Source organism: Ruditapes philippinarum, unplaced genomic scaffold, assembly GCF_026571515.1.
Source record: "Ruditapes philippinarum isolate M1 unplaced genomic scaffold, ASM2657151v2 ctg8857_1_1_1_1, whole genome shotgun sequence".
NCBI lineage: Eukaryota > Metazoa > Mollusca > Bivalvia > Venerida > Veneridae > Ruditapes > Ruditapes philippinarum.
The window spans coordinates 28,386-56,358 of record NW_026853239.1 but is presented as its reverse complement, the minus strand read 5'-3'; the positions used below and the strand labels follow the sequence as shown (position 1 = coordinate 56,358).

The 27,973-nt window shown below is 33.8% G+C and overlaps 2 protein-coding genes across 4 annotated transcripts; one reads left to right on the top strand and one right to left on the bottom strand.

The window, feature by feature from the left end:
- Positions 1-3: 3 nt before the first annotated feature.
- On the bottom strand, positions 4-27,033 carry LOC132736211 (uncharacterized). Of its 3 annotated transcripts, none has more exons than XM_060723308.1 (19): positions 26,881-27,033; positions 25,507-25,618; positions 24,666-24,694; positions 24,180-24,368; positions 22,504-22,636; positions 21,133-21,173; positions 20,112-20,195; positions 18,532-18,654; positions 17,356-17,481; positions 15,043-15,120; positions 13,985-14,112; positions 12,915-13,001; positions 12,467-12,556; positions 11,517-11,597; positions 10,815-11,016; positions 9,484-9,630; positions 6,190-6,269; positions 3,133-3,219; positions 4-2,393 (listed from the first exon to the last, which is right to left on the bottom strand). In XM_060723308.1, exons 2-19 carry the CDS (start codon positions 25,563-25,565, stop codon positions 2,250-2,252), a joined length of 1,908 nt encoding a protein of 635 aa, XP_060579291.1. In that variant the 5' UTR covers positions 25,566-25,618; positions 26,881-27,033; the 3' UTR covers positions 4-2,249. The 3 variants fall into 3 exon arrangements, with proteins under 3 accessions (XP_060579291.1, XP_060579292.1, XP_060579293.1); XM_060723309.1 differs by having other exon boundaries at positions 20,112-20,192; XM_060723310.1 differs by lacking the exons at positions 21,133-21,173; positions 22,504-22,636.
- Positions 4,548-6,160, top strand: LOC132736212 (fibrinogen C domain-containing protein 1-like). Its single transcript, XM_060723311.1, has one exon. The coding sequence runs from the start codon at positions 4,742-4,744 to the stop codon at positions 5,867-5,869; it is 1,128 nt and encodes a 375-aa protein (XP_060579294.1). The 5' UTR covers positions 4,548-4,741; the 3' UTR covers positions 5,870-6,160.
- Positions 27,034-27,973: the final 940 nt, after the last annotated feature.

Here is a 27,973-nt window from a genome sequence, read left to right as displayed (position 1 = left end):
TTATTTGCTTTTTTAAGGGGGTGGATAGGTCAATCAACGAACTTAAGATCCAACAGCATTTTATTCCATCTACTAACGATTATTTACATTACTTTTTTTGCGTTTTTACTTCTGCATTAAAGGACACCACGAATTTAAGAACAAGCGAAAATGTTCATTAAAAAAAAGCCACAAACATAAACGCGAAGTAAAGATAATTCAAGCTAAAGTTCACCATAAAATATGACTCCTGACTGTAAAAGTGATTTTAAAAACAACCTGAGTCGTCAGAAAATTTTATTAGGACATCGAAAGACAAAACAAATCATTGCAAAAAAAAATCGATTGTGTTGGTATTGGTGTTTTATCTGTATAACTTCAATAGATGACTTTGTTTCTTTGAAATACTTTTTATTGTTGTTGTTTTCTTTTTTCATCGGGAAATATATAAATATGACACCTATGTCAATTGAATTAAAACCAGTTGTTACTGCCCAAAAATATTGTCTATGTATTGTCAATTATTTTAGAAAATGTCTTAAAGACTACTTGGGGATGTAAATAATTTCATGGCAATAGTTTCGTTACACTTCGCATCGCACTTTTGGGGTCCAACGCACTTTGGGGTCAAAATTGAGAAAATAACCCAAAAGTGCGTTAATATGCTACATATCAACGCACTTTGGGTTCCGGAGGTCTGAAGGTGTCATCTGAGTTCTGCTTCAATACTGAGTACTGACTTATTTTCGATCTGCGACAATGAAATATTTTAGGTGGAGTTCAAGACGGCGGTCGATACTTTGTTTGATACTTCATAGTGATAAAAGTTTCATTAATTTTACCACTTGAAATATCTAAAATGTGTGTTCATGTAACAAAGTACTCTAGTACATAAATTTTGGATGTATTCCTAAAATTAAAAGATGCTGCGAAATACTTCCCGTTCTGTCAGTCATTTCCTTCATAACTTTTGGTGCCATATTGAGTCATTTTAAATAAGATGTGGATGAAATAAAATGCAGTTAATATTATTTCCAAAGAACTATAAATAAACTCTATTACAATGTTCTGATGAAATATCAAGTTTATCGATCGGACTATAAATAGTGATTTTACAAATACATTATTAAGCTTAACAACAAACTTATATTTTTTTGTAAGCTCGATCTGTAACAACCGTTCGCCAGAGGTTTTTTTAATGGGAAATCTAACATACTTCTTTAGAAAGGGCAAACATGAATTATATCATGTTAAAATAATGGTATAATAAAAATGTAATGCTTTGTACCTGAAAAAAAAGCTTTTAAGAAAAACAAATAAAAGCACAATGGGCCTTTAAAACGTTATTTTTGTAATCTTGAGGGAAGGGGGGGGGGGGGGGGGGTCGACACCCCACCATCCCTTCTAGACCCTCCAGTGAGAACTTTACATTATTATGAAGTTACGCTCTTAATGTGTGGCTACTTAAATAGTTTATGATATTTTTGAGTACTGCCTGTACGGACTACTACTTAAGGCCGCATCTACACCTAGTGAAGTTTCTTATATGTCACATTTAGACAAGCTAAATAAATGGCCCTTTCAACATATTATCAGGCACATTTTTTACTGAGATGTCTTTTTAAGATTTCCCAGAATTTATACCTTTGTCTATGCTAAAACCATATAAATCTAAAATCATATTTCTATAAAATGTGTAATTAAAAAAAAACGGGAAAATGGTGCAATTAGCTAAAAACAATGGAGTTAATGAAAAGTGTACATTCCTTAAAAATAAATGGAAAATTGGAGAAAAAATATATGTTGAGTTTATAAATTAATACAAATTCTTTATTTGATGGAAGCTCTTCACTTACTGATCAAGATCATTTAAATCCCTACTGATTCTAATATAATTCAGGGCACATGTTTGGGTCTATTTAATACCTTGATTTTTGTTTACTATTGGTTATGACTACAATATATTATTTAAATCATAATGAAACTTCATTTTTTATGACCCCAAAGTGCGGTCGTTTGTCTGATGTTAAAAAATGCACATGTACCTGTTTAACGCACTTTGGGGTCAAAATTGAACCCCAAAGTGCGTAACGCACTCTGGGGTCGGACCCCAAAGTACGTAACGCACTCTGGGGTCGGACCCCAAAGTGCGTTGAACCCTAAAGTGCGGTGTTACAGCGCACGAACGTAAATGTTAAAATAACAAATCAAAATTATGTTCCAACCTAAAAATGTGGTTATGTTTCGTTATTCAACAGCGATTGTCACATTTAAATGTTTTTGTTCTTGTTCTTATTTTTATTTTTGTTCTTGTTTTGTTTGGTTTCAAACTCCTCGATGGTCATAGCTCGAGGCATCTCCCATTCCTCGGACGAGGGAAGTTTCCTCGGAGGTCTTTGTTCGTTGTCACTTCTGCAATGTATGAATTTCATACTAAATCATAATTTTGTTATGAATCATATTAAGTTAGGAAACAACTGATTGATGTTGTATAATGATTGATTAATCAGACAAAATAAATCATTATCACAATTAATATCTTTAATGGATTTATCAATCTTTCAATCTAAACAAAACAATTCATCACTTTTAAAAAGAAAATCAGTGCAGATCATTGCAATCTATTTATTAAGAAAGTTTTAGAATGACTTTTATTCGTTGAAATAAGTTCACATTTAAATGTATATTTGTATACAACTGACTTTGACCAGGATACCAGTATTTGATCTAAAAAGGATCTGACATGTGCTGCCACATGATAGTATGAGATTTTTGTGCATTGTCCAGTGCAATACCGAAATCTGATAGACAAACTCACAACTGTTAAACCTAATTTGTGGTGGCTGATTTGTGCTAATTGTATTTTTTGGTCCGCTGGGCGTCAGGCGAAATATTTTTATGTTTTCTCCTGTTGCTACGCGGAGCGAAAATACGACATGGCATGAAAAGGCCACCATAAGAATCTCATATATGGTTTTACTGCCTTTGATAAACAACCTCAAGTGATAAAAGTTCCCTTTCTGTATTTATTTCCTATATAAGACATATATATTCATTGTTTAGAAAGGGACTTAATGTAGAGTCGATGTGATAACTTATTTTTACAGGAACTGCGCTCTTGAAATTCAATGACTGATTGAAAGTAACTTTCCTCCTTAGAGCATTTGTTTTCAGACGAACTTCCTGTTTCCCATCAGCCCCGTAAGAATAATTTCCTCTTCTACCATCATTCCATCGAACCTGTAATGAAAATATTTAGATAAACAATTTTTATGATATTTTAACCTTAACATTATACTGAGTGTCATCAACTATACATTATGTACTCCTTTCTTTGACCTTTAAAGGGGACTCCACATAGTTGTTTTTATTTGTTTGGGTCGTCAGACCAAACAAATAATGGTAGCGGAATTTCAGACCCTGATGTTATTATTTGCAAATGCCGAAAGTAGTCCAAACTCCTCGAAGCGGTTACTTCCTTTCATATGTACATTAACACCGAAAAATTAAGGGGAGATCACTGTGTAAAGATAGTCAAATGACAGGCGCATTAATTTTCGTAACGAAAAAAATAGTCGAAGATTTCTAATATTGTCTTATTCTTATAGATAAACATGCTTATATTCAGCTCCATGATTATTTACTTCAGTGTTAAACATGAACAAAATATATGGAAATTTATAAGGGTTACAAACTCTAATTAAAAATAATATGGTATTCTTCAGATTGTTGTCTTATAACACCCCGTGGTCGAGGGGTTTACACTCTCGCATTAGAAGCGAGAGGTCCGGAGTTCAAATCCCAGTTCAGCCAACTCATGTTTTTTTGTTTTTTATTTTTTTTTTTGACTAAGCCAAATAAACCTTGAATTGAATACCAGTGTTGTAATTAGTCTTATAGTCAATTTACTATAGTTATAACACTGGAAACAGAATTTGGTGACACTTTACAAACAAATTGGTTTATAATCTCACAACCTTCACCTTTCTGACATTCTGAGACCCAAACAAATTCAGCGCCTTCTGTGCTTTGATTAAAATATACGTTTCCTGAGAAATTACTCACAGTCTTCTGGAGTTATTTAACAAAATTTGTTTTAAATTGTTTATGAAAAAAATGTGCAAATTTACTGTTTCTTGGACCATTTATATATACAATGTATTGTAAAGTGGTAGGCAAAGGTAAAAATTTACATTGAAAATAAGCGACATTATGTAAAAACAAAAAAAAAGTTTTTTTTAGATTTGGCTATAATGACTGCACATTTTCATAACATTTTACTCTGTGTAATTTAGTTATTATTAGATAAGCGTAAGTTATATGATTGTACCACATCCAATAAGTACATCTACTTAAAACGTAAGACATATAATGTAATTGGCTCCTACTTGTTCGAATAAAGAGTATTCTTTCTTTTTGAGAGGCAAGAAAAAAGCAAACACCCAATTTGAAACTAAGAGCAATAAAGTGCCCACTTAATATAATTGAAAAAGAAACACGCACAAAAGAACAATAAGGCTCTTTAGATTTAGGAATATAAAGAATGTATGACGATAACATTTATCACCATTATTCTAATGAATATTGAACAAACGGTATCAACTTAAAATTTATTTTTATTAATAAAGAACTGGGATTGTTTCAAGTTGTTTAGAAAATAATCATAGATCATATCAAGACGAATCGTGTGTTCTAGCTTTAAGAACAATTGAAAACAAATAGGAATATGCAGTAATTTGGTAAAGTAAAAGTTTTTCTTCTCATGGTATCTGTCATTTGTTTGACAAGTTCAACAAGAGAACTTGATCGATTAAGGTCAATTGTCAAACATTTAGAAACTAGACTTAACTTCGAATTTACAATCAGAGACGAAGATATTGCTGAAATAACAATGCGACTGAATGGCATCGATAAATTGTTAAATGAAACCATTGGAAAACAACAGCCCGTTCCTTCAGCGGCGACCAAAGCTGATGAGATTAATTTTGAAACAGTTGACACATTGGAAGAGGATTTTACGAGACTTAGAACAGCCTTCACCGAGGAAAAATCTGAGTCTGTAAGATTTCGACGGGAAATTCCAAAGATTGAAAACAATCTGATATCCCTCAACAAAGATGTTAAAAACTATTGCAAAGTCGCTGTAAATAATACTGATCAATTATTAAGCAGCTTTGAAACGGTCAAACATGTGTCAGAAGACGCTATTATAACGTCTGAAAATGACCGGAAAGTGTTACAAAATATGGCTGAAAAGGTTAAGCAAAACACCAAACAAATTGAAAACATTGAAACTCTAATAACTAATTTATATTCGAAAATGGAGTATCTATTCTATCCTACCTCCTGTCGTTTGTTAACAGCTATGGGTAATGCAGGAAATGGAATAAAGAAATTACGACAAGGTTCTGTAGTTTACTGTGACCAAACTACAGACGGTGGAGGCTGGATAGTATTTCAAAGAAGACTGAACGGAGAAACAGATTTTTATCGAAACTGGAATGAGTATAAAAACGGTTTCGGTGATCTCAATGATGAGTTCTGGCTCGGTAATGATCATTTGAGTCTACTGACATCGGATGGAGAACACGAACTTCGAATAGAGATTGAAGATTTTGAGGGAAACAGTGCATATGCTAAGTACAGTAAGTTTAAGATATATCCAGAAGAAGACAATTACAAACTTGAGGTGAGTGGATACAGTGGAACTGCTAGAGATGCTCTTCGATATCATAATGGTATGATGTTCTCAACGTATGACAGAGATCATTGTTACGGTATCTGTACGGCATCTTATCGGATTATATACTTGTTTAAGTATTTGCAGAGTTACATCCCCTTGACTGTTTTCCGCCATGATTTGTTATTTTCTTGGGCGAATTTGTCGTAATTTTTGTTAGTTTTGTTGTTGGTGGTGGTTTTTCTTGTTGTTGTTTTCGATTTCACAATCTATTTCGGAGTACATTTCTTAATTATCTCTTGCATATCTTTCGGTTTTAAGTTTAAGACTTATGTAGAAAATTATTTTTTTTATGTTTCGATCCTTTGGTAGTTGTTTTTATTTCTTTTCTTATTTTTTCTTTTAACCTCAGTGGAGTTCCTTTAAACATATTAAAAACAGGATGAACAGGATTTACATGAATAGACAAACAAACAATTTTCCTAGTTCAATTTCGTAAGCAGAAGAAAAAAGAAATCCGTTTAACCTACCAACACAGAGTTTGCTCGTTTGTCTAATTTGATAACAACACCATTATCTACATTGCCCTCAGAATTTTTCCAATCTTTACCTGAAAATAATGAAATTTTGCAGATAATTTCATTGACGTCTCAACATAATAATTGTGCCGCGTCACGACAAAACCAACATAATGGGTTTGCGACCAGCATGGATCCAGACCAACCTGCTCATCCACGCAATCTGATCAGGATCCACTCTGTTCGCTTAAGCCTAAGTCACACATTCAGGATTTTTACTGCCGTCTTTGATAGGACCATTCCCGATTAAAATGTGTCAAAAGTCTGATCAAGATCCTGTGATTCGTGGCTGGAAATTCAAACTTTTATTAAAATTTGTAAAAACATTTATTTAATCACGACAACAATCAGATATTGTTCAGGAGGCGTCCCGATCCAGCCGTTTCCAGCAGAATTCGTCCCGATTATCCCGTTCTCAATCCGATTCTGATCCGATTTGTATCTTTGTCATGGTAAAAAACGACCGAATCTGTCCCGACAGCGTCCCGATTCTCCCGAATGCGATCCGACAGAGATCAGACAGTGACCAGACAATGAACCGACTCTGACGGAAGACATCCGTTAGAAAACCGTTTCACGTGTTCACGGTAAAAATATATTGTGTTTTAACTTTAAATTTTTGCCAAACAAGTTGCCTTTAATTAAAAAGTAGTCCAAACTAGGAGTTTACCCATTCATAAATAAAATAAATTTCAATAAACATTAAACAATATTTTATTTTGCTACCAAATAAGTAATGTCACAAGTTAAACTCCGCTGTTTTATTTAAAAGCCAATGGTACATACAAGATGTGACACATAATAGCATAGTATTCTGTCAATAATTATATGGTCTTCATTTACGGCGAGGGTTGATCATCCTCATCTGCCAAGGTACTGATCCAGCGGCAGAGTTAAGATAATGTTTTAGTTATTGTCTCTGCGTCTTGTCCTGTATTGTTGCACGGTTAGCACCCTGAACATTGACAACGTCAAGCATGTTTCGGCCCCAATCTCCATTCTCCGGGTACGATCCTTGCGTCCTTGACATCTTCACGATCAACCTGGTTGATGTTCATGCTTGGGTAGCGTATTCTCATTAAGTTGTGGAGACAGACACAAGCCTGTACGATGATTCTTACATTGTCAGGAGTGTGTTGCATGGTTGACAACAGTATTTGAAATCTCTGAGCCAAGATGCCAAACGCATTTTCCACAATTCTGCGTGCTCTTGACAGCCTGTAGTTAAAGATCCTTTTTTCTACTGTCATGTTACGGAAAGAGAAAGGCTTCATCATGTCAGTTCTCAGTTGAAAGGCATTGTCAGCAACAAAGAAGTATAGCATATTTCTATCATCTCTAGGAAGTGGCTCAGGATCAGGAAAGCCAATGGTCTTGTTCTGAAGGACTTCTTTCAGCTTACACTCGTTGTATATTTGTGCGTCTGAAGCTGCTCCATCTGGCCCAACATCAAGCCAAATAAATTTATAGTCCGCATCTACGAGGGCCATCAGGACTATGGAGAAGAAGCCCTCGTAGTTATGTTAGGTAGATCCGGTATTTGGTGGGCACTTGCACGCAACGTGCTTCCGTCTAATGCACCGCACACATGTGGGAAGTTCCATCTGCGGAGAAATTCATTTGCGATTTCCTTCCACTCTGCTTGGGTAGTGGGACAGGTAGATGCAGCGTACTCATCAATGAAGGCTCGGCAGACCTCAGGGACAAACATTGACATGGTGTTACTGGGAACCCTGAAGTCCCCCTTTATGCTGCTGTAACTGTCGCTGGATGCCAGATGCCGCATGGTACAGGCAAACTTCAGTCCTGGATCAAGGGCTTGCCTCCACCAGGTATCTGATTTGGTGATGCGGGGTGTGATCCGAGCCAGGACTTCATCGTATAGTTCCATGGGCAGCCTCATGTAGTTGATGAAAGCTTCTGGATCTTCTTCTCTCAGCTCCCTCATCAATGTGTCATACTGGCCGAGCTGTTCCCTTCTGTATATCCAGGGCTTGACCCAGTATCTTCTATTTCTACCGGGTCTCATAGCCCTTCAGTTCAAATAATAATTGCCAAACAGAAGGTCTTCTTCTTCTTCCATTTCCATGAGAGCAACTTGCTGCAGAAGTCTCCGTCTACGAGCAGCATTCATGGTGGACCGATCAAAGTACTGTCAATGAATGACACACACACACGTTATACTCCATACGTGAGCAGCTCAGCCGAATCTGGAAATCCATGCATCTGGAATCCTACAACTGTCGCCATATTCGGGATGATCGGGACACTGCCGGAACGCAATCTTATTACAGTCTGCTGTACCGCATTGCACACGCCTTTGTCTGGACTCAGTCGTATCGTGTTCTGTAATTGTCGTGACTCTGACGTGGGTATTATTGCCGAATTTCGTATTAATTACAGAACTGTTCCGGAACGGATTCGGCAAAGACGGTTCGCATTCGGCAAGATCTGGACGCAATCTGGACTCAATCGGCAAGAAACGGCAATGCAAAATTTCTCCAGATCATGCCCGTTCCACAGGACACTGACCAGACAACACAGGACATTGTTACGATTTTGATCCGATACAGCAGAATCTGTCACGACATAGTCACGATTGTAATCCGACTAGACAAAATCGGCTGAGTTTCCCGAATGTTACGGGACGCATCTAACTGTCGGGAGTGCTTGGCCGACCTCTTCGGACCATTCCCGATCCGTTGGACTCTGTTACGAACATATACGACTGCGTTCAGACAATGATAGGACATTCCAGACCATTGAGGATAGTAATCCGCTTTTCGTGTCGTAGCGCTGTCTGATCTCAAACGGGAGCCATAATCGGCACTGTGTGAACGCCGCATTACAAAGTCTATAGCAAGTAGAGAAACTGATAGCGAACAGCATGGATCCTGATCAGACTGCGCGGAAACCCATTATGTTGGTTTTGTCGTGACGCGGCTCATATTATTTAAAACAAAACATCAAGAGCGACCAGTGATAACATGTGTAGCAGAAGGCACAACTATTATTTACAGGCCGAAATGTTGTTGTTTTTTCATTATTCAAGGGCCATAACTCGGCTAAATTTCTTTAATCGGGAATCCCAATTTATATGGCAGGCGACACAATATAATGACAATATAAAAAATGTATGTTGTTTTTTTATTGTTGATTTTTTTTGTCATTGTTTATTTTTATTCTATTTTCAAAAATATTACTTCATCAATAACTATAAACCAAAATGAAGATTTCGCTACAAACCTGGAACAACTTGACATCCAACAGCGATTACTTCCCCTGGTTTTAGGATCCTCGGCTCGTCAACAACAAGTACGCTGTACGCCCTTGGACCGTAATTGTATATATTTTTATACCCATTATTATCCCATTCACACCATACATGGTAATCTTTGTGAAAAAATAATTTGTTTTATTATATAGAGGATATTGAATGAGTGTAATACCGAATTTATTGAACCAGTTGAATAAAATTATATTATGCGAGCCTCTTGCGAGCATAATATTGGTTTTTTTAACGAGTTCAATAAATTTAGTAATGAACTAACACGAATTTAAAATTCTATTTACACATATCCAAAATAAAGACGGTTTGAAGTGTTAAAGAAACATTTTTCATTGACGCGCCTAAAGTATAACGTTAACATTTAGCGCGTCATAACGCTATGTTTATATGACGAAAATGACGTCACGTCAAAATATATGCACGGCCGTGCAATACCATTTTTACAGAGTTGCAAAATCGGCACGGGTATGTATTAAAAACGTTATTTGAACCAATATTTTTCAGAAATTTTAATTGCTTATAATTTGTAAGAAATATATGTTATTTATCAGAGGATTTTAAAGGCCAATTATGCCTCAGAAATGCTATCATTTTTACTTCTCTCAAAACCATTTTATATTTTATATCTTGTAACAGTTTCCAAAAATACTCATGTGGCATATAGATGAAATATAATTGTTTCTTTTGCTTTGTTGGCAATTGGGATAATTATAGTGAATAAGCATTTTGTGTCTAAGACAAAGTACTTCTTTCTTTACATTTTGCTACATTTACGATATATTACTGCATGTTAAGCAGTGCCTTAAAAAGCTTTAAACATATAATAGTATAAACGTATAATAATATCAGTTTAAACGTGAAATTAAATACAAGACCTAACAATATTACTTAATCAATAGCAAGAGCTGTCCATGGGACAGCATGTTCGACTTTTCTGCTTGATAGTTATACACAAGAGCCTGGATAATGAAGAATGCGTTTAGTCCAAAAAGGGGCCAAAGTTCTGTCAAAGCACATGATGGACTTATGGGTCTTGGATAGTGACCTTTTATTATGCTGCTAAATAGGTATGTGAAGTTTCAACCCATTCCTTTTATAATCTTTTGAGGTACCAACTTGCACGCAAAAACTTTACCCAAGTTAGACACCGACGACTGGGTGAGTACAATAGATCTCCCTATTCCCCCGAATAGTCGAACTAAAATTATCAACCTTGAGACAATCAGATACAATATTTTTTTAACAAAACTTATGTCACGTTAAGCAAACAATAATGATATAGATTTACCATCATCGTCGTGGCCTATCACTGTCCCAGGACCATTGCCATCTTGGTTATTGTATTGCCAATCGGGACCACGTCGAACGCGGCAACCGATTTCCGGTAATGTAGTGCTAGTTTTCTCCTCGTACATGTTTCTGCCGTCAACAATTTCAGCACGTTCTTCTATGTGACGTTTGAATCTTTCCTGTATACTCCTCATATCCTCCTGCAAAGTTGTGTAAACATTATTATTGTATCATAGTTTGGGGGCATTTCTGTTGAACATGTGTCAGAGTTAAATCGTATACACACAGTGCATGTCGCTAGAATCAGCTGTCAGCAAAGGTAAAGTGTTTTCTATTTTCATATCTTTTGTAAACACTTCATCAAATATCGAAATTCTAAGAATGCTTTACCATGTAGATTTGATTAAAGTTTCCAGGAAGTGTTAAGTTGATAAATTTGTGTTTGAAATGTAGTTGTAGCGGCGTTTCCCAATCAGCAAGTTCAAAATCGAAATATATTAGACTGTAAATATTTTACACCTGATGCCGGTTCAGAGGCAAAATAACGCAATTCATTTATTAAAGGCGAGCGGGAGTGACGTCATTGAATGCACGTGACTTGTCTTACACGGCGGGTGTAAGACAGGTTTTTATAGCACCGGTGTAAACGGTAGATAATCCTGTCTGGTATGCAAGAAAGAATTGAATACACTGACATTACCATGTCTTCCTTAGAAAGCTTGTGGTCTGAACCATGTGTAAACTCGTCCGTCATCATGCCAGATGGATCGGCCAGCTGCTTCTGAAATTCAGAAGAAGGTCTTATAAACAGGAAATGTCTTTAAAAAAGTACTCAGCCGGATTAAAACTGGCTAATTTGCATACTCTTGTACGTTTTGTTTTAGAACTATCCTTTACATTTTCTAATGCGCAAAAACCATCATATACATTTTATTTTAAAACTATCCTTAACACTTATTTTAAAATGGTAAGAACTATCCCTTACATTTTAACTTTGGATGACCAATGGGATTCCCAGATTTAAATTTGTAATTTTAAATGACCAATCAAATTCTTCTTACATTCAGTTCTACCCTATAAGTTTTACAGGAAGTCAAACAAGCTGAATTTAGATGGCCTTTGGCCAAAAAACTATGAAATCTGACTAACAGCGGAATCTCTATTTGTATGTTAATTAAAGGGAATAATTATTTTAATTCTGAAAAATGACCAAAGTTAAAAAGCATTCCAACGCTGTTCACTCAAATCTGGATGAGAATAGCTCAAAAATACGATTTCAATAAATTTCTAAGGATATCCCTTAATTACACTCTACATATATTTCTGCTTTAAGTGCCACAGCTGATCTTTGTTGGAAATTCAAATTTTATGAATTTAGACCTTTGTACCTCAATGGAGTTACTTTCACAACTTGGTTTAGTTTTTTTTCTACTATTTTCACTCTTACAAGCAAAATATTTTATTACTGAATTATAATGATGTAAAGTAGATATTTTTTATTGTCCTCGTCATATGATGCTGGATTGACAAAAGTAGATGATTCATACGCGTTCTAAGGACGAACTATTTTTAAGGTCACGTGAACTATTTTTTGAGATCACGTGAGCAGTATTTATACGCAACCAAGTGAGATAGGGAAGAAATACTAACTGTCAAAAACTGTCTTCTTGAGAACCGTGTCCCATACGTATGATCCAGAAGCATGCCGTCACAACAAGCTGCCATTGTATTTATGAAATCCTAAAACAGCCAATATGAAAAAAATACAATAAATAAAAAATAATCAAAATAATGCACAAATATCGATGGTAACAAACAGGCGAAACAATTAGATATGTTGTATCACTTCATGGCATAAATTTTAAAACTAAAACAACAAAACACCGCAGCCTTTTTTAAGACTATCAACGGACGGCACAATTTTTTGTAAAACCCTGAGAAAATATGCTCTTTTCTAATTTTGTACAACAATATGATCTCTCTTATGATAGAAACTATTATTGCTTGATTTTTAGAACAAAGTTCAGATATAATTTACATAATCTTTCAAATTATACACATCCCTATACAAATTTGTGAAAGATAAAACATATTGTACCAGATCTAAATTTCCAACGGGAACAAAGAACACGTCTCTCTGTGACCTTCTAAAACCTTCCATCTCTTGTAAAATCTTTGCCTTCGTCTGTAAAAATCATATCTTTTATTTATTTCTGACTTCACATATTTATGCTATTTGCTTGTATATTATTTGTTCTTATAAATTTTCCTGGAAAAACTAATTAGTTTCAGGTTCCTGCATGTTTAAATGATTATAGTGTCACTCGCTGACTCAATAGTTGATTGATTGATTGATTGATTTTGAGGATATTCAGTTTTTTTCTTATAAATACAGGATTTTGATTATTTTGATATCAAATAGCTTAATTATAAGGTTGAATGAAGTTTACCTATATAACCTTTGTTTATTTGTCGAATTTTATTTATGGTTTACGTCAGCAATTAACAACTTTCTATTGGTGCTTCTTTGTTTGTCGGTAAAAATTGTTTTATTTTCTGGACATTTTGGTCATTTTGTTAGAGATCACATGTTTCAAAATCTAAAAACTTGTTTATCTAAAATGTATTTCCATATGACTACAGTTTTCTTATGTTTTTTTCTTCTTCTGATTGAAAACTGATAATTATATCAAGTGGAATGAAAAATGAAATTTCATGAGTGGTGGTAGCCACGATTAAAATATGAAAATTTCCATACCACGACTCTTTCTATGTGCTTATGATTAAAAATGCTCTCTTTTGTAATTGTGTGTATTGACTGTATTTAGAAGAAAGTAGTAAGGCAAGGTACCAGTGAAGATATTTTTCACTGCAGTGAAAAATAAATGTTTACAGTGAAACTATATATTTTTTTTTAATTTCATTAATAAGTATATAATATAGTGGTTGAAACATGTATGAGCACTCGTACTCGTACACATGCTCTTGTACATGTACTAACTGATTTTAATGACTATCAGACTAAACAATATCCAGTTTTCAAAATCTGTCAATAAGTGGTTTTGTGTTTTGAATATTAAATGGCCAATTACGTATAATATATAAATCTTGAACAAAATAAAATTGAGGCACTTGCATGGTAAGCAATATTAGGGAGTTTTTTCTCACCTCGTCAATTTTGCTAGAATCGTGTACATCGGGTCCAGAAATTAAGTCTGCTTCAGTGGCTCTACCGTCTGTGATAACTATTATCTTAGTAAGTATGATAGCTTGGTTTGGACATTGAACGACGTGAGCTGTAATATATACAAATATATATATATAAATAAATGACAGAACGAGTCGTCTGCTACAATTTTTACATAGCAATTATTACCACCCCTGGCCACCATTTTGGCGGTCATTCCAATTATATCATTTGCATAAGATACTATTGAAAACACTCATAACTATATCATCTTCACGAAAACTGATAAACAAATCTTTAACACATTGGTGCTATGATAATATTTGTTTCTTATGTATAAGATAATTTGTCAAGTCATCTAGATTAGTTGTTAATATTGATTGTCTTTATATTGTGTCAATTCTTATTATAAGTCAGACACTCACATTGATTCCCCATAGACCTTATTATAAGAATTGGTCCCTTATCTTACCTTAAAATTCAGTTTTCATGCTGTAAAGAGGTGATTTTTCTAGCAAACACATAAAATGATCCGGTTACACTGGGGTAGCCAACCAAAATGACTTCAAAGAGGATTATTCCCCCTTCCCCCTACTCATCTATTCATTGAAATTTTTTGCTACGGGTGTTCTTGCACATTTTTTTTAGCCAATCGCTGGCTATATTACAATGCGACAGCCTGACCTAAATTGCATAGAATATTGACCCCCAAAATAGCTGCTACTTTTGGCAAGGCCAGTATATATTGTAGAAATTGGGAACTATATATCTTACCGTTTTGTGCAATTTTTTAGCGTTTAATTTGTTCCCTTTTTTCCAGTTCTTAGGCAGAAAACAAACATTTACGTGATATGTTTAGTACGTAAGAACTTCATTTTTATTTTTATTAGGTTTCTTTTGAAGTCTGATTTAACGGAAATCACATTCCTTTAAAACTAAAATTATTTAATAATCATGGACAGAGCGCACTTCAAAAAGGTTTTATGTTTCTCTGATTAAAAATATCAACATGAAATACAAGGTATATACACATACTCACACCTGGTACAAAATGCCATGGCGTCAGCAAATAAGACTCCGCCAAACATCTGTGAAGGTCCTCCCAACTTTAATTCATCTGGAAAAAAATTAATGGATTGAACAAAATAATGATGATTAGATAAACTCTCCAAAAAGAAATTATTTATAATACTAAGAAGCGACTTATATTTAGAAGTTGTCAGTGTATTACTTTATTTAATGGATGAAATAAAATATCGATATTCATAGCCTGTTTGTGCTTTTTGCTCTGATTATTTTATATTAACATGTCATCCTTAAACACCCCGACAGAACATGTTTTACAACTTACTACCTATGGTTAACCAGACACAACAGTTGTGGGTCAACTTGTTCTTCCGTCTCAGTGCCGTATCATTTTTTAGCCCTTTGGGATAATCGATTCCAGTACTTTTAGAGTTGAGGATTAAATGCTGCTTAAGCTTAAAGGGACTTCACTGCTGACATGAAGGTATCAAAAACATTTTTTTCAAGACTTTTGTATTTCTGTATGAAAGTCTAGACCAATAACTCATGTGCAAAATTTCAGATCATTTTGTTTACTCCGCTTCCCCGGTATAATCAATTTTATTGTACAAATTGACCCCAAACGAAAAGCGTTGCAACGGTTTTCACTCAATTCGGCCGAGAGGAAAAAAAAGATCAAAAAGCAGATTATCATTTATGCATAGTTTTCCATTTTAAGTTCACCAGTTTATTTTTGAAAGAATTTTAAATCTTATGAATTTGGCCATAAACTTTAAGCAAGGCGACGTAAGAGTTATAACACATTCCTTTGAGTGAGACTAAACGGTATATACCGGACAAGGGGCTTGAATGATTAAATGGTAAAATGTTGCCTTTTTACCCAGCGAATTGAAAGTTAATAGGTCTAACCGATTTATGCATGATAGTGGATGAAAAATGTAAGAATCGACGGGGGAAAAGCACGCTATTTGTCTATTTTTTATCATGATTTCTGCAAGCGTATATAGTACTGCTCCAGTCCTATAATGAGTTACATCTCATTCTTTTATTTTAAATGAACAGGCTCAGTAAAGACAAAGATGCATATTTATCGTTGCCCTAAAGGAATACCCGGTAGGGCGAGGGCTCCAACAGTTCCGAGGGACTCTGCAGACTTTATAACACGAAATAAACGTGCGTTGACGCTATTATAGCATAAAATTTTAAAACAGATTCATGATGTCGATTTAATACAAAACACATACATTAAATCCTTGTGCTTGGACGGTATTTATCCAATTCTACATGTTTTACGTATGCGTTTTATTTTTCCGGGGCCAATTTTAATTGATTTAACAAAGCTTAACATTGGAGATTTATTAACTTAAGAAAAAATACACATTAAATTACTCTACACAAGACAAAACATGACCGTCAGACATTCCTAGAATTATTTCTGATTGATGGTAGAAAAAAGATCAATGACATCAGAATCGGTTTTTCTTTCAAGCACACAAGTTTTGAAAAAAAAATCAGGCACTAAACATTATTCTCTCAAATAAATATAAAGAGCATTTATCAATATAAAAATCAATAAAACAACATTTTCTCATATTCATTTTGTTGTATCTTGTTTTGTAAGTTACTCGGAGGGTTTGTTTTCATTGACAACGGTCCGTTTCTTAGAAAGGGCGACAACCAGGATTAGCGGCGATGTCTATACGCCGTATTTCCGGCATAGTTACTTGAATGCTGCTCGCCGTTACTTATGCGATTGATGCCCTCGAATCAATAATTTCAATATAACAAAAGCGCATGACTCTTTGGCAAACAAGACCAAATCGTCATTTTTTGTTTGTTTGTTTACTGGGCCCTGTATGTATTGCGCATAGGTAAAACTGGGCTATAACAAGAGCGCGTGACTATGTTAACACATGGTTTTGGTCCCGTTTTAACATTATTTCTGCAAGCGTCTATAGTACTGCTCCAGTCATAATGAGTTACATCCCATTCCTTTATTTTAAATGAACAGCTCAGTAAAGACAAAGCTGCATATTGTATTGTCCTATCGCCCTAAAGGAATACCTCTACCCAAAAATATTTTAGTCTGCCATCTACTCACTCTTAAACCGCCTCCGTGATCGAGGGGTTAGAGTCGATGACTTCTAATCCAGTTACCTCTCTGGCATGGGTTCGATCCCCGGGAGATGCTTTGGTAGTTTGGCACGGAGGAAGGCAGTCTAGGACTGGTGTAACTCTCCAGGAACGATGGTTAGGAAACTACCCGTCTATATGACTGAAATACTGTTGGGAAAAGGCGTAAAATGAATCAAACAAACAAACAAACCTATTTTCTTTCTAATTTCCTCGTAACGATCTGTATATTCCACGAGAACTTTCGTTTCGTGTCCAAATATTACTACTGAAATATGTTCCGGGGTAAAGTCATGAAAATTGGACATGTTCTCCAAACCTGCAAGGAAAATAAACACAAAGGAAATGTTAGATATTCTAGCAGATAGGTATGGTTGCTTCATATTTAAAAAAAGGATAGCGAGCAACCACTAAATGAATACAGGATATTCAAGTTTTTTTCTATCAATACATGATTTATTTTCATCGAGTGGTATGAAAATAAATATTTCATGAGTGGCGGTAGCCACGAGTGAAATACGATAATTTTCATGCCACAAGATGAAGAAAAATCATTTTCTGTTTATTATATACATATTTCTCTTTTTTGACAGTACGATTGGAAAGAATGTCCCTTAAATTTTGTGTACTGGCAGAATTTAAAAGAAATAAATGCGACAAGACACAAGTGAAAATACAGAAGATATGTTTCACTGCAGTGAAAACTATTTTTTTACATTGAAAATACGGAAAAAGAAAATACTCATTTTATTTCATAAGTATTTCTCAATATTACATTTATAAGTATATAATGAATATTTATATTAAACTTAAAACCAAATTTCTGTTGTTCTCAGAATACCTAACTTTATGTCCACTCTGAATACCTAATTTTATATTAAATTTAAATACATGCACTTAACTTTGTATTTAATCTGAATACCTAATTTGTTGTTCACTCTGCCAGCTTTATGTTCACTCTAAATACACAACTACATATAATTTAACATTTTGTTCAGTTTGAATACTAAATTTCCTTTTTATACTGAATACATAACTTTTTGTAAACTCAGATTACCTAATTTTCTGTTCAGTATAAATACATAACTTGTTAATCACTTGTTAGGGCAGCACTTAGCTTCGAATGACAGTATAACTAACTCTAAAAAGGCCTACTTTCAAGAAACTCTTTCAGAAAAATAATTATCTTATTAATATCTTAATAATTATCTTATTAATTTCATTCATGAAAGTAGGAACTATTTTTTCAAGAGTACGTATAAAAATGCCCACTTTCCAGAAACTCTTTCAGAAAAAAATATCTTATTATTATTATCTTACTAATTTTATCCATAAAAGTAGGAACTATTTTTTTCAAGTGTTCGTATACCTGTGAGATAATTGGTCAAGAATGTGTGTGCTTTTACCCAACCGTTACACTCCGCCATACTTTCTGATATGTCAATACAAATGACTACATGAATATCTTCGAGGTTCTTGTACAACTCATGATCTGTAGATTAAAAGAAATTACCATGTTTCAACATCTAAAAGATATACTTTGCTCAAATTTGATAGATTGTATTAGAAAATATTGATGTAAATATAAAATAAACATGTTTTGTCTTCACACGAAAAAAACTCTACACAATATAGATGGTCACACAAAAAACTGGCAGTTTTTTTTTAAGAAATGACCATCTTAACTTGATCTGTAATAGGGAACGCAGCACAGTAATATACTCAGAATTAAACTGTTCATCAACTTTGTGTGTGATTCTTAGCCTGATTTGATTGAAAAGCGTTGGAAATAATTTTGAAAATAAAAAATGACTATTCTAAAACAATGGGGCGAGGGAATTATCTGAAAATTGCACACAAGTTATTGGTCTAGACCTACAAAAATGGTAAACAAATTTTAAAAAAGATGTTTTTTTTTTCATTCCAGTGATGTCCCTTTAATAGGATAATGACTGGGAGGATCCTGTCACATGATTGTATAGGTGTTCGGCGCGTTGATTGGTCACTACCCACGGCCCCTCACCCACTCTACAACCCTCCTAACTCTCAAAACCATGTCAACTGCAGTATTTTTCATTTGAAACATGTTATGATATTTGGAATATGCCTTTAATTCAATTTCCTTTATTTCCCACAAAAAAATGAATAAAAAAATGATACATATATACTAAATATGCATAGCCCCTTAGTATAATTCAGATTGCCGAGTGTTTTAGTGTTCTTTCTCTTTGGTATCATAGGCAAAAATAGAAACAATGGACGAGCATCTGAATATGACTTTTCTATCGTGATCCCTTTTCCTGTCGCCACAATAAGTAAACCCAAGAACAATTGTAGCCCATCGTGTATTTAGTTTTGTTTATACTCGGCGCCGGACTAACCATATGCCCGAGATTATAGCTTCCTTGCCGGTCCACCGTTGAAGTCTCATCGGGGACGTCTTTTCATGCCGACTCTTCCTGGAACCTGTTCTTCGTAACGAGTCGACAATACTGCCCAGGCATCAGTTTTCCGACAAACGATAACAAAAAACGACCCTTGGTAACAACACCCTCTATAGTTAGTTACAACTGGTTAACCAATAATCACTTGTATTTACTTGAGATGACTTGACCTTGACCTGCCGTGTGCCTTATCCGCGACGAGCACGCCTCTGGAGGGATTTGGCCAATCAACTAGCATGTTCTATTTTATACCCGACAGACAGCGCGGTAACTGAAGTATGGGTACCTAATTAATACCTGTACTCCAACAGGGTCTTTCAAATATTTGAAAGACCCTGACTCCAGTTAAGGCATTGTGCATGTACTTGTATGCGATTTAACTCGGACACATTTTCAATAGAAAGATCTCCAAACTTTAATACAATAAATTATACTATAACAAATTTGAATCTAATAACCAATCATATTACGCGTTACATAAAGCGTGTACTGTAACTATACATACTTCGTCGTTGTTCTGATTTTGCCATATATCTCCAATGTCTATCTCCGTCGTAAACTCTTTTCACATCTTGTTTGACAATATCTACTGAAAATTTAGAAAGCTTCAGTTTTTAGAATTATAAAAAATCCAGAGACTTATGTTACAGAGGGATAAGAAGCTCTAATGATAGAAAATTTTCAAATCCTGACCCATAATCCCTAACGCGAATATCATTGACCCTTGGAGTTGATCAATTACCACAATTTTGTTTTACGTAACCAATGTGTTTACATTTTCATCCATTACTGAGAATAATTTACATCTTTTTTGCTTGTTTTATTACATTTTTGTTATTTCTTTTTATTACCATAACAAATTTTAGATAACATGGCGGTGTACATATCGGTAAATTTTCTTGTGTCAAACATATTCTCGGACAATCTCGCACAAATGTGAATTTGCGGGATAATGAATCGATGATGTATGACGTCATAGCTTCCTCTCCATTTAAACGTAACTCGTTTATAAATTGTCTAAGCAGATTTGCAACTATTTCTTTCGATTTTAAACATTAAACAATCGTTGACAAAGGATTAACAAAAGACATGTACTTGAAATTTGACAAACGAAAGGCCGATAGTGACATTTTAAAATTCTTGAACTCTTGGGTTCATCTTCACGAATTCAGAACTTCAACATCATGAATTCAGGCTTTCAACTTCGTGAAGATTAAATCTTGAATTCGTGTAGTTGAAATCGTGAAGTTCAAAACATGAATTCATGGAGTTGAAAGTGTGAAGTTGAAAGCTTGAATTCGTGAAGTTGAAATATTAAAGTTCAAAACGTGAATTCGCGATGCATAATTCGTGAACTTGAAATCGTGAATTCATGAAGTTAGAATCGTGAATTCGTGAAGTTGAAATCGTGAAGTCATGAAACTGAAATCGAGAATTCTTGAAAACACGAATTCAATTAGTTCACGAAATCGAGGATTGAAATGACCCCACTGGTCTTCCGTACTGACAACTCGTATGAAACTTACCTTCGTCATTTAGAAAGTTTACTTTCCTTTTTGAGTTTGTGCTGAAATTTTCAGTTACATTATTTTTATTTCCGATTCATAAATTGATATAGTTACGTAAAGGGTTGTTATAACATGGGTACATAAAGTAATCACATTAAGGCATGTTCTAAAACGGTAAAGAAATGTTAATCTGTGCATCATTTTTATTATCATTATTTCCTGCAAAAAAAGATTTATTTAAGAATTAAAGATTTAAAACCGAATATTACATTCATTATAAAAATTAAAAAAATATTCATAATAACTTACAGAATGTCGAATGTAGAGAACATGAATTACAAGTAATTCAAAATTAATTTTGCATTTTATGATAAGATATGACATGATATGAAATGAAAAGACATGATATTTAAAAGATATGATATGACATGCTATGATATGATGTATTATGATATTGTATGATATGACATGATTTGGATATGATTTGACATGATGTAATATGATATCATATGACATGATGTGGACATAATATGGTATGATATGATATGAAATGACATGATGTGGACATTTTTGTTTGTTTGTTTTTGGTTTTACGTCACATCGACACAGTATAGGTCATATCGCGACGTTCCAGCTTTACTGGTGGAGGAAGACCTCAGGTGCTTTTCCGTGCATTATTTCAGGCAGGAACGGGCACCTGAGTAGAACCACCGACGTTCCGTAAGCTAGCTGGATAGCTTCCTCACATGAAAGAAGCCAAAGTCCCTGTCGGGATTCGAACCCACAGCGGCGAGGGGCAAGTGGTTTGAAGTCAACGACCTTAACCACTCGGCCACGGACGCCCCCTGATGTGGACATGATATATGATATGACATGATATGATATGAAAAGATATGACATGATATGGATATGATTTAAAATGAAATGACATGCTATGGATATGAGCATGATATCGTATAATATGATATGGACATGATATATGATATGACATGATATGGATATGATTGACATGATATTATAGGATATCACATGTTATGATATAACATGATATGATTTGATATGATATGGATATTAAATGATATGACATGATATGATATGGATATGATATGATATGACATGATCTGGTATGATATGACATGATATGGTTTAATATGATATGATATGGATATGATATGACATGACATGGCTATGGATATGGATATGACATGACATGGATATGATATGACATGATCTGGATATGGATATGATATGACATGATCTGGTATGATATAATATGATATGATATGATGATCTTGTATGATATGATATGATCTGGTATGATATGATATGATATAATTTGGATATTATATGATATGGATATGATATGGTATGATATGATATGAAATTTACCGTGCTTTATCATTATTACTTGCGGAGTCCTTGGTATATTTAGTATTATCTATCTCCCGAAAAACGTCACCCATTGAGATAGCGGAGTCTTGTGTCTCCCTTTCGGTGTTACTCTTTATTCCTGCGTTTGACACTGGTAACGAATACGATTTGTTGGTAAAAGAAAATGATCGTTTGTAAATTAACATATTACCATAGATTTTAATCGTCTCATTTACTGACATATTCAATATTGTATTATATTTACGGTGCACCAACACAATATAGGTCATATGGCACCGGAACAGCAGGACAGATGATTGCGGCTAACCTTGGGTGTTACAAACTTAAAACAACAACACAGTGACCGAGGCCATCTCACTTACTGGAGCTAAAAGATGCATAGACTCCAGTAATTTAAACCAATTTAGTACACTCTTACTATCACGCAGGGTTAAACGGTAGCTGCAGTTCTGATGCCTCTGCTCTTAAAGATCCTGTATGTTGTAATTAAGGTTGTTACTGTATGAATATAATCATGCTTCTTAAACAATTTTTAAACATCGAAGAATATGTAAAATATGAACAGCAAATATTTGTACACATAATATGTAATCATCAACATATTTGAATTCATTTCTTATTGAAAAAAAAATGATTTAGACTTTATAAAAATAAATTTCCATTTACCTCCCTATATTAACATGACATGTAAATTCGGAAATATCTTTACAAATAATGTTTTTTTTGGAACTTACAATATTGATAAATCTTCATTTAAGCATTATATTTATGATATAAAACCATAAAAAATGAGTTACAGGATCTTTAAAGGCAACCCATCAGCTACAAGGATATATGTATTGTGTAAAAGAAAAGCCAGTGATAATATAATAGGCATGGTTAACATTAAAATATTACTAGTAATTAAAATATAAAAATATCCGTGAAAATATACGTTTAAAGAAAAATGGGGTGAATGCGTCCCTATCTTTGGTTCGTAGGCTCGAACGGTTGATCGTAGGTTAGAGCCCACACTGGTCAAAGCTATTTTTTCTCATTCCATAAAACTACTGATCAGTTCTTTGGTGATATTTTAACACGATTCTCAGTTATGATAATGGTTCATGCTTTTGTCACAATCGATATCAAATAATAATGTTTAATGGCACATAATGCCTCAGAAATCAATTTTTTAAGTACTTTAGAAATGCAAAACATGTGTTTGATAATGTTTTAGTAATTGATTAAGATTTAAGACCATGTTAGATATTCAGCAACTGAAAAAGTAGCACTGAACATAGAGTGATGTGTCGTAAAGATAACAAAATAGTATTTTGACTTCCATACAAAAAAATAATTCACTTAAATATTTCATTTGCAAACAGAAAAATAAGCATTTCCAAAGCATCATGGGCCTTTAAACTGATCGCATATGATTTGTTTAAAGTTTATACAAAATTGTTTTAGTTCGATTGTGTATAACCTTATTGGAACACTCTCGAATCCGTTCCTGGAACTAACCAGTACCAAGCAATGAATGCAAAGTTTCATGCTCAAAGAAACAACAGCTAGCCCCTGTCGGAGTATGAAACTGCGCGGTCAGCAATCCCTAGATTACTAGTCCGACGCGTTAACCACTCGGTTCATAATTTTTGTTTTGTTTTTATAGTAAATGTAAACTTATTTTACATTACCGGAATCTCTTTTATCGGGATCTTCAACAAAACCTTGTTTATTGTTACTACCAAGACCAGAATTGTCTCCTGTTCTTCGCACTAGAGCTTCAAGGGCGTCAAGTCTTTCCTTTAACTGTAACCGAGCTTGTTTTTCCTCGCTGAACTTACTCTCTAACTTACTGTATTGTGACGTCAGCGCTAAAATGTCTGTATAAAATGATAAAAGAAAAAACGGCCGTAAATAGTTGACATATTCATCAAAAGATCCAACCAAAAACCAGTCGGACTGCAAAAAAATTAGTTCTCATAAAACATTTGCGTTCAACAAGTTTAGAATCTAATATATACTTTAATTGTTTATCTTTTAAACTTACAACAGTTCTAAACATCTTTTTATTAATATATGATAAAGTTTTTATACATCTATTATTTCATTTTTGCTACAAAGTGTTTCAAAGATTATTACGGAGTAATTGGTCCTTCTTAATTTTTATAAATTCTTACCTTTCTGCAATTTAGTATTGTTATGATTGCTGTAAAAAGAACATACGTAAAATAAATGTAAATGTCATTGCATTTTATTTTATTATTTTTAATGTTTTCATCTGGACATTTCGCTAAATCACAGATATACATTTTGATAGTACTTTACATATTGCGTCCGTGATACAATGTTATTATGTTTTTGTTCTGGTTTTTGTATTTTCATTAACTCAGTATTTGATCTGTCTTTATATGTAACACATTAAAGGGACTCCACTGAGGTCCAATAGCCTAAAATAAAAAATTTTGAAATTCTTTCTTAAATCAAATGGTACACTTCAATTTGAAATCAAGCAATAGATGATATATAAATTGATAATCGATTTTTATGCGATGTTTGGCCAATGAAAAAGCAAAACGGTTTTCATTTTTGGACCAATTTGCACAATAAAATTGATTATTTCTGGGAAACAGAGTGAGCAAGTGATGTGAAATTTTGTACATGAGTTATTATTGGTCTAGACATACATCTAGTTATACAAAAATCTTGAAAAAAATATTTTCGGTCCTTTAACGTCAAAAAAATCCTCAGTGGAGTCCCTTTAATCGTTGATTCTTTCAGTACATCATTTTTATTTATTTTCCTGAATCAAATATATTTCGTACATCAATATCATTTAAACCACCTTTAAAACAATCAAATATTTCTTTCAGTCAATAGCGAGTAAACAGTCTTTAAATCAACCAAATATTTTAACCAAATATACGTCAATTACAGAAGTATAAAGTTAAAGTACAGTTATAATCTGTATTTATTTCTATATTCAATGTAAATAAAATAAAACAACGACATATATAATACCAAGCACATTTATTGTGTACTTCATCAGGTCCTGGTAAGTCGTCAATTCGTTTCTCCATTGGTTGCACTTACAGTTTTTATCTCTTTTAGTGAACACTGGATGTCTTTTGACCTTAAATTATGAATTATAGATTGATAGAAATATACCATAAACAAATAAAAATAAAAATTAAATGAGTGGTATTCATTTGTATGTGTTTTACATATTTAATCCAATGTAGACAATCATGTATTTTACGCTAATGGAGATAAGTTTCTGTCTCTTTTATGTTGAACTTATGGTGGATAATACATAGCAATGGTAGAAAATGAGTCGCGCCATGACAAAACCAATGCGTTTGCGACCAGCATGACTCCAGACCAGCCTGTGCATCCGCGCAGTCTGAACAGGATCCATGCTGTTCGCTTACAAACCCCTTTAACAATTAGGGAAACTGATAGGGAACAGCATGGATCCTGATCAGACTGCGCGGATGAACAGGCTGGTCTGGATAAATGCTGGTCGCATACGCATTATATTGGTTTTGTCATTGCGCGTCTAAAATGAACCAAAATTATTAAATGCAGGACAAGGAATTCAGAGTCTCAAATAGAATACAATAATAATATACATACTTTTGAATAACTTTACATATCAAATACATTCAATTGTATTTAATATTATATAACTTTAAGATGCAATTGTGCAAAACATTAAGGAAAATGAAAAGTTACTTGAAAAACTATAAATGAAATAGAGATCTATATTCTGAGCCCGGCTAACAGTTTTTTATGAGGGATGATATTTTTGCTGTTACTCGAAAACCTATGCTTTTTTTTGTTGTTGTTCTTTTTCATTACCCAGAACAAATACTTCATTGAGACTCTGTTTCTATAGTATTTTATGTTTCAGACTTTTACTGTATAAAGTTTAAAGAAGTATCCTTACTTTAAAAGTCTTTAATCACATGGTACACTTGAATTAAGAGTAAGAATACATGTAACTCCCATTCGCCAATGGGAAATTAACATTACAAAAATAGTGAGGGGTAGAAAAAGTTATTGTTTCATCTCATTATTAAATATTTATCTTACTTTTAGTTTATACAAATTTATTTTAGTTCGATTGTGTTGGAAGCTTTAAGCTTATTGAAACACTCTCGAATCCGTTCCTGGAACCAACCAGTACAATAAATGTAAAGTTTCATGCTCAAGGAAACAACGGCTTGACCCTGACAGGGTTTGAACCCACGCGGTCGCCACTTTTAAAAACGAGCAGGAAGATAATTTTAACATAAAAGATACATAAACCTATCTACCGTAACGTAAAACATAACAAACTCAATTAATATTTAAAATTTCAATACATGAAAATGTCAATAATAAACCACTTACTTTATTATTTATTACCCAGTTTGAGATAAAACTGAACTTTTTTACAGACTTCAATCATACAATGACTTAATCAGCGTTTTAATTGATATTTTCCTTAAAGTATAGTTTTGCAGGTAGTTAACAGATTTCAGATTGTAAATGATAATACGCCTATAAAGTTTCAAGTTAGAATTATCTGTAAACACCTGTGTCATTTTATTTAAAAGAGCACGCAATGCAAAATGCGGGTTTTTTCCTCAAGTTTTACGACAAGTTCCGTTTCAAGTTTCATACGGGACCATCCTGTCTGTCAGACACAATGAGTGCATATCTCAGGAATTTAGAAGTCATTGTTTAAACGAGTGTCGAGTTTCCTAAATTTTGAGTTTGGAATTTAATAGGAAAAAAGTTGTTCGTAGCAACTCTGACGTTTATATGGGAAGTGTACCTTTAAAGAAAGGGAAGAGAAGAAAAGCAGACCATTTTCTTCTGGCGTTTAACACAAAGAAAGTTGAACAATTGATATCAATTTGAACGGAAATCTGGATAAACATAAGCCACCGCTATCATCCCTGGCATTACTTGGCTCTGTCATAGGTACATCTATATGTGTGCTGTAATTACAGTGGTTTTTATATATGAAGTATCTATATTTACCTTTATTTATTTATTTATTTATAACCAGGTATATACTTTTAAATTTAATATTGAGAAATATTGATGAAACAAAATGCGTGTCTTCATTGAAGCATATATTCCGTATTTTCACGGGTGCCTTGCCGGAATGTTTTCTTCTATATTCACCCAATACTAAAATTTTTAGAAGTCTTGCAAATTGTAATGTCTAAAATAAAAATGAAAATAAAATATATTGATAATAAACAGAAAATCTCAAGTTATTTTTTCTATAAATACAGGATTAATTTTCATCTTGTGGTATGAAAATGATTATATTTCAGTTGTGGCTACCGTCTATTGTGAAATATTTATTTTCATACCACCCGATGAATATAAATCCTGTATTCATAGAAAAAACTTGAATGTCATGTATTTATTATGGTGTCTGATTTGGAACGCGTTTGTGTATTGTATTGTCGCTAGCGAAATCACGACA

Coding starts and splice junctions, on each gene's coding strand:
- LOC132736212 (XM_060723311.1), top strand. CDS start 4,742: ATGGTATCTGTCATTTGTTTGACAAGTTCAACAAGAGAACTTGATCGA.
- LOC132736211 (XM_060723308.1), bottom strand. CDS start 25,565: ATGGAGAAACGAATTGACGACTTACCAGGACCTGATGAAGTACACAAT. Junction 11,017..11,516: donor AGCTTTCTAAGGAAGACATG/GTAATGTCAGTG, acceptor ACAACTTTGCAG/GAGGATATGAGGAGTATACA. Junction 9,631..10,814: donor GATAGGCCACGACGATGATG/GTAAATCTATAT, acceptor TTTTTCACAAAG/ATTACCATGTATGGTGTGAA.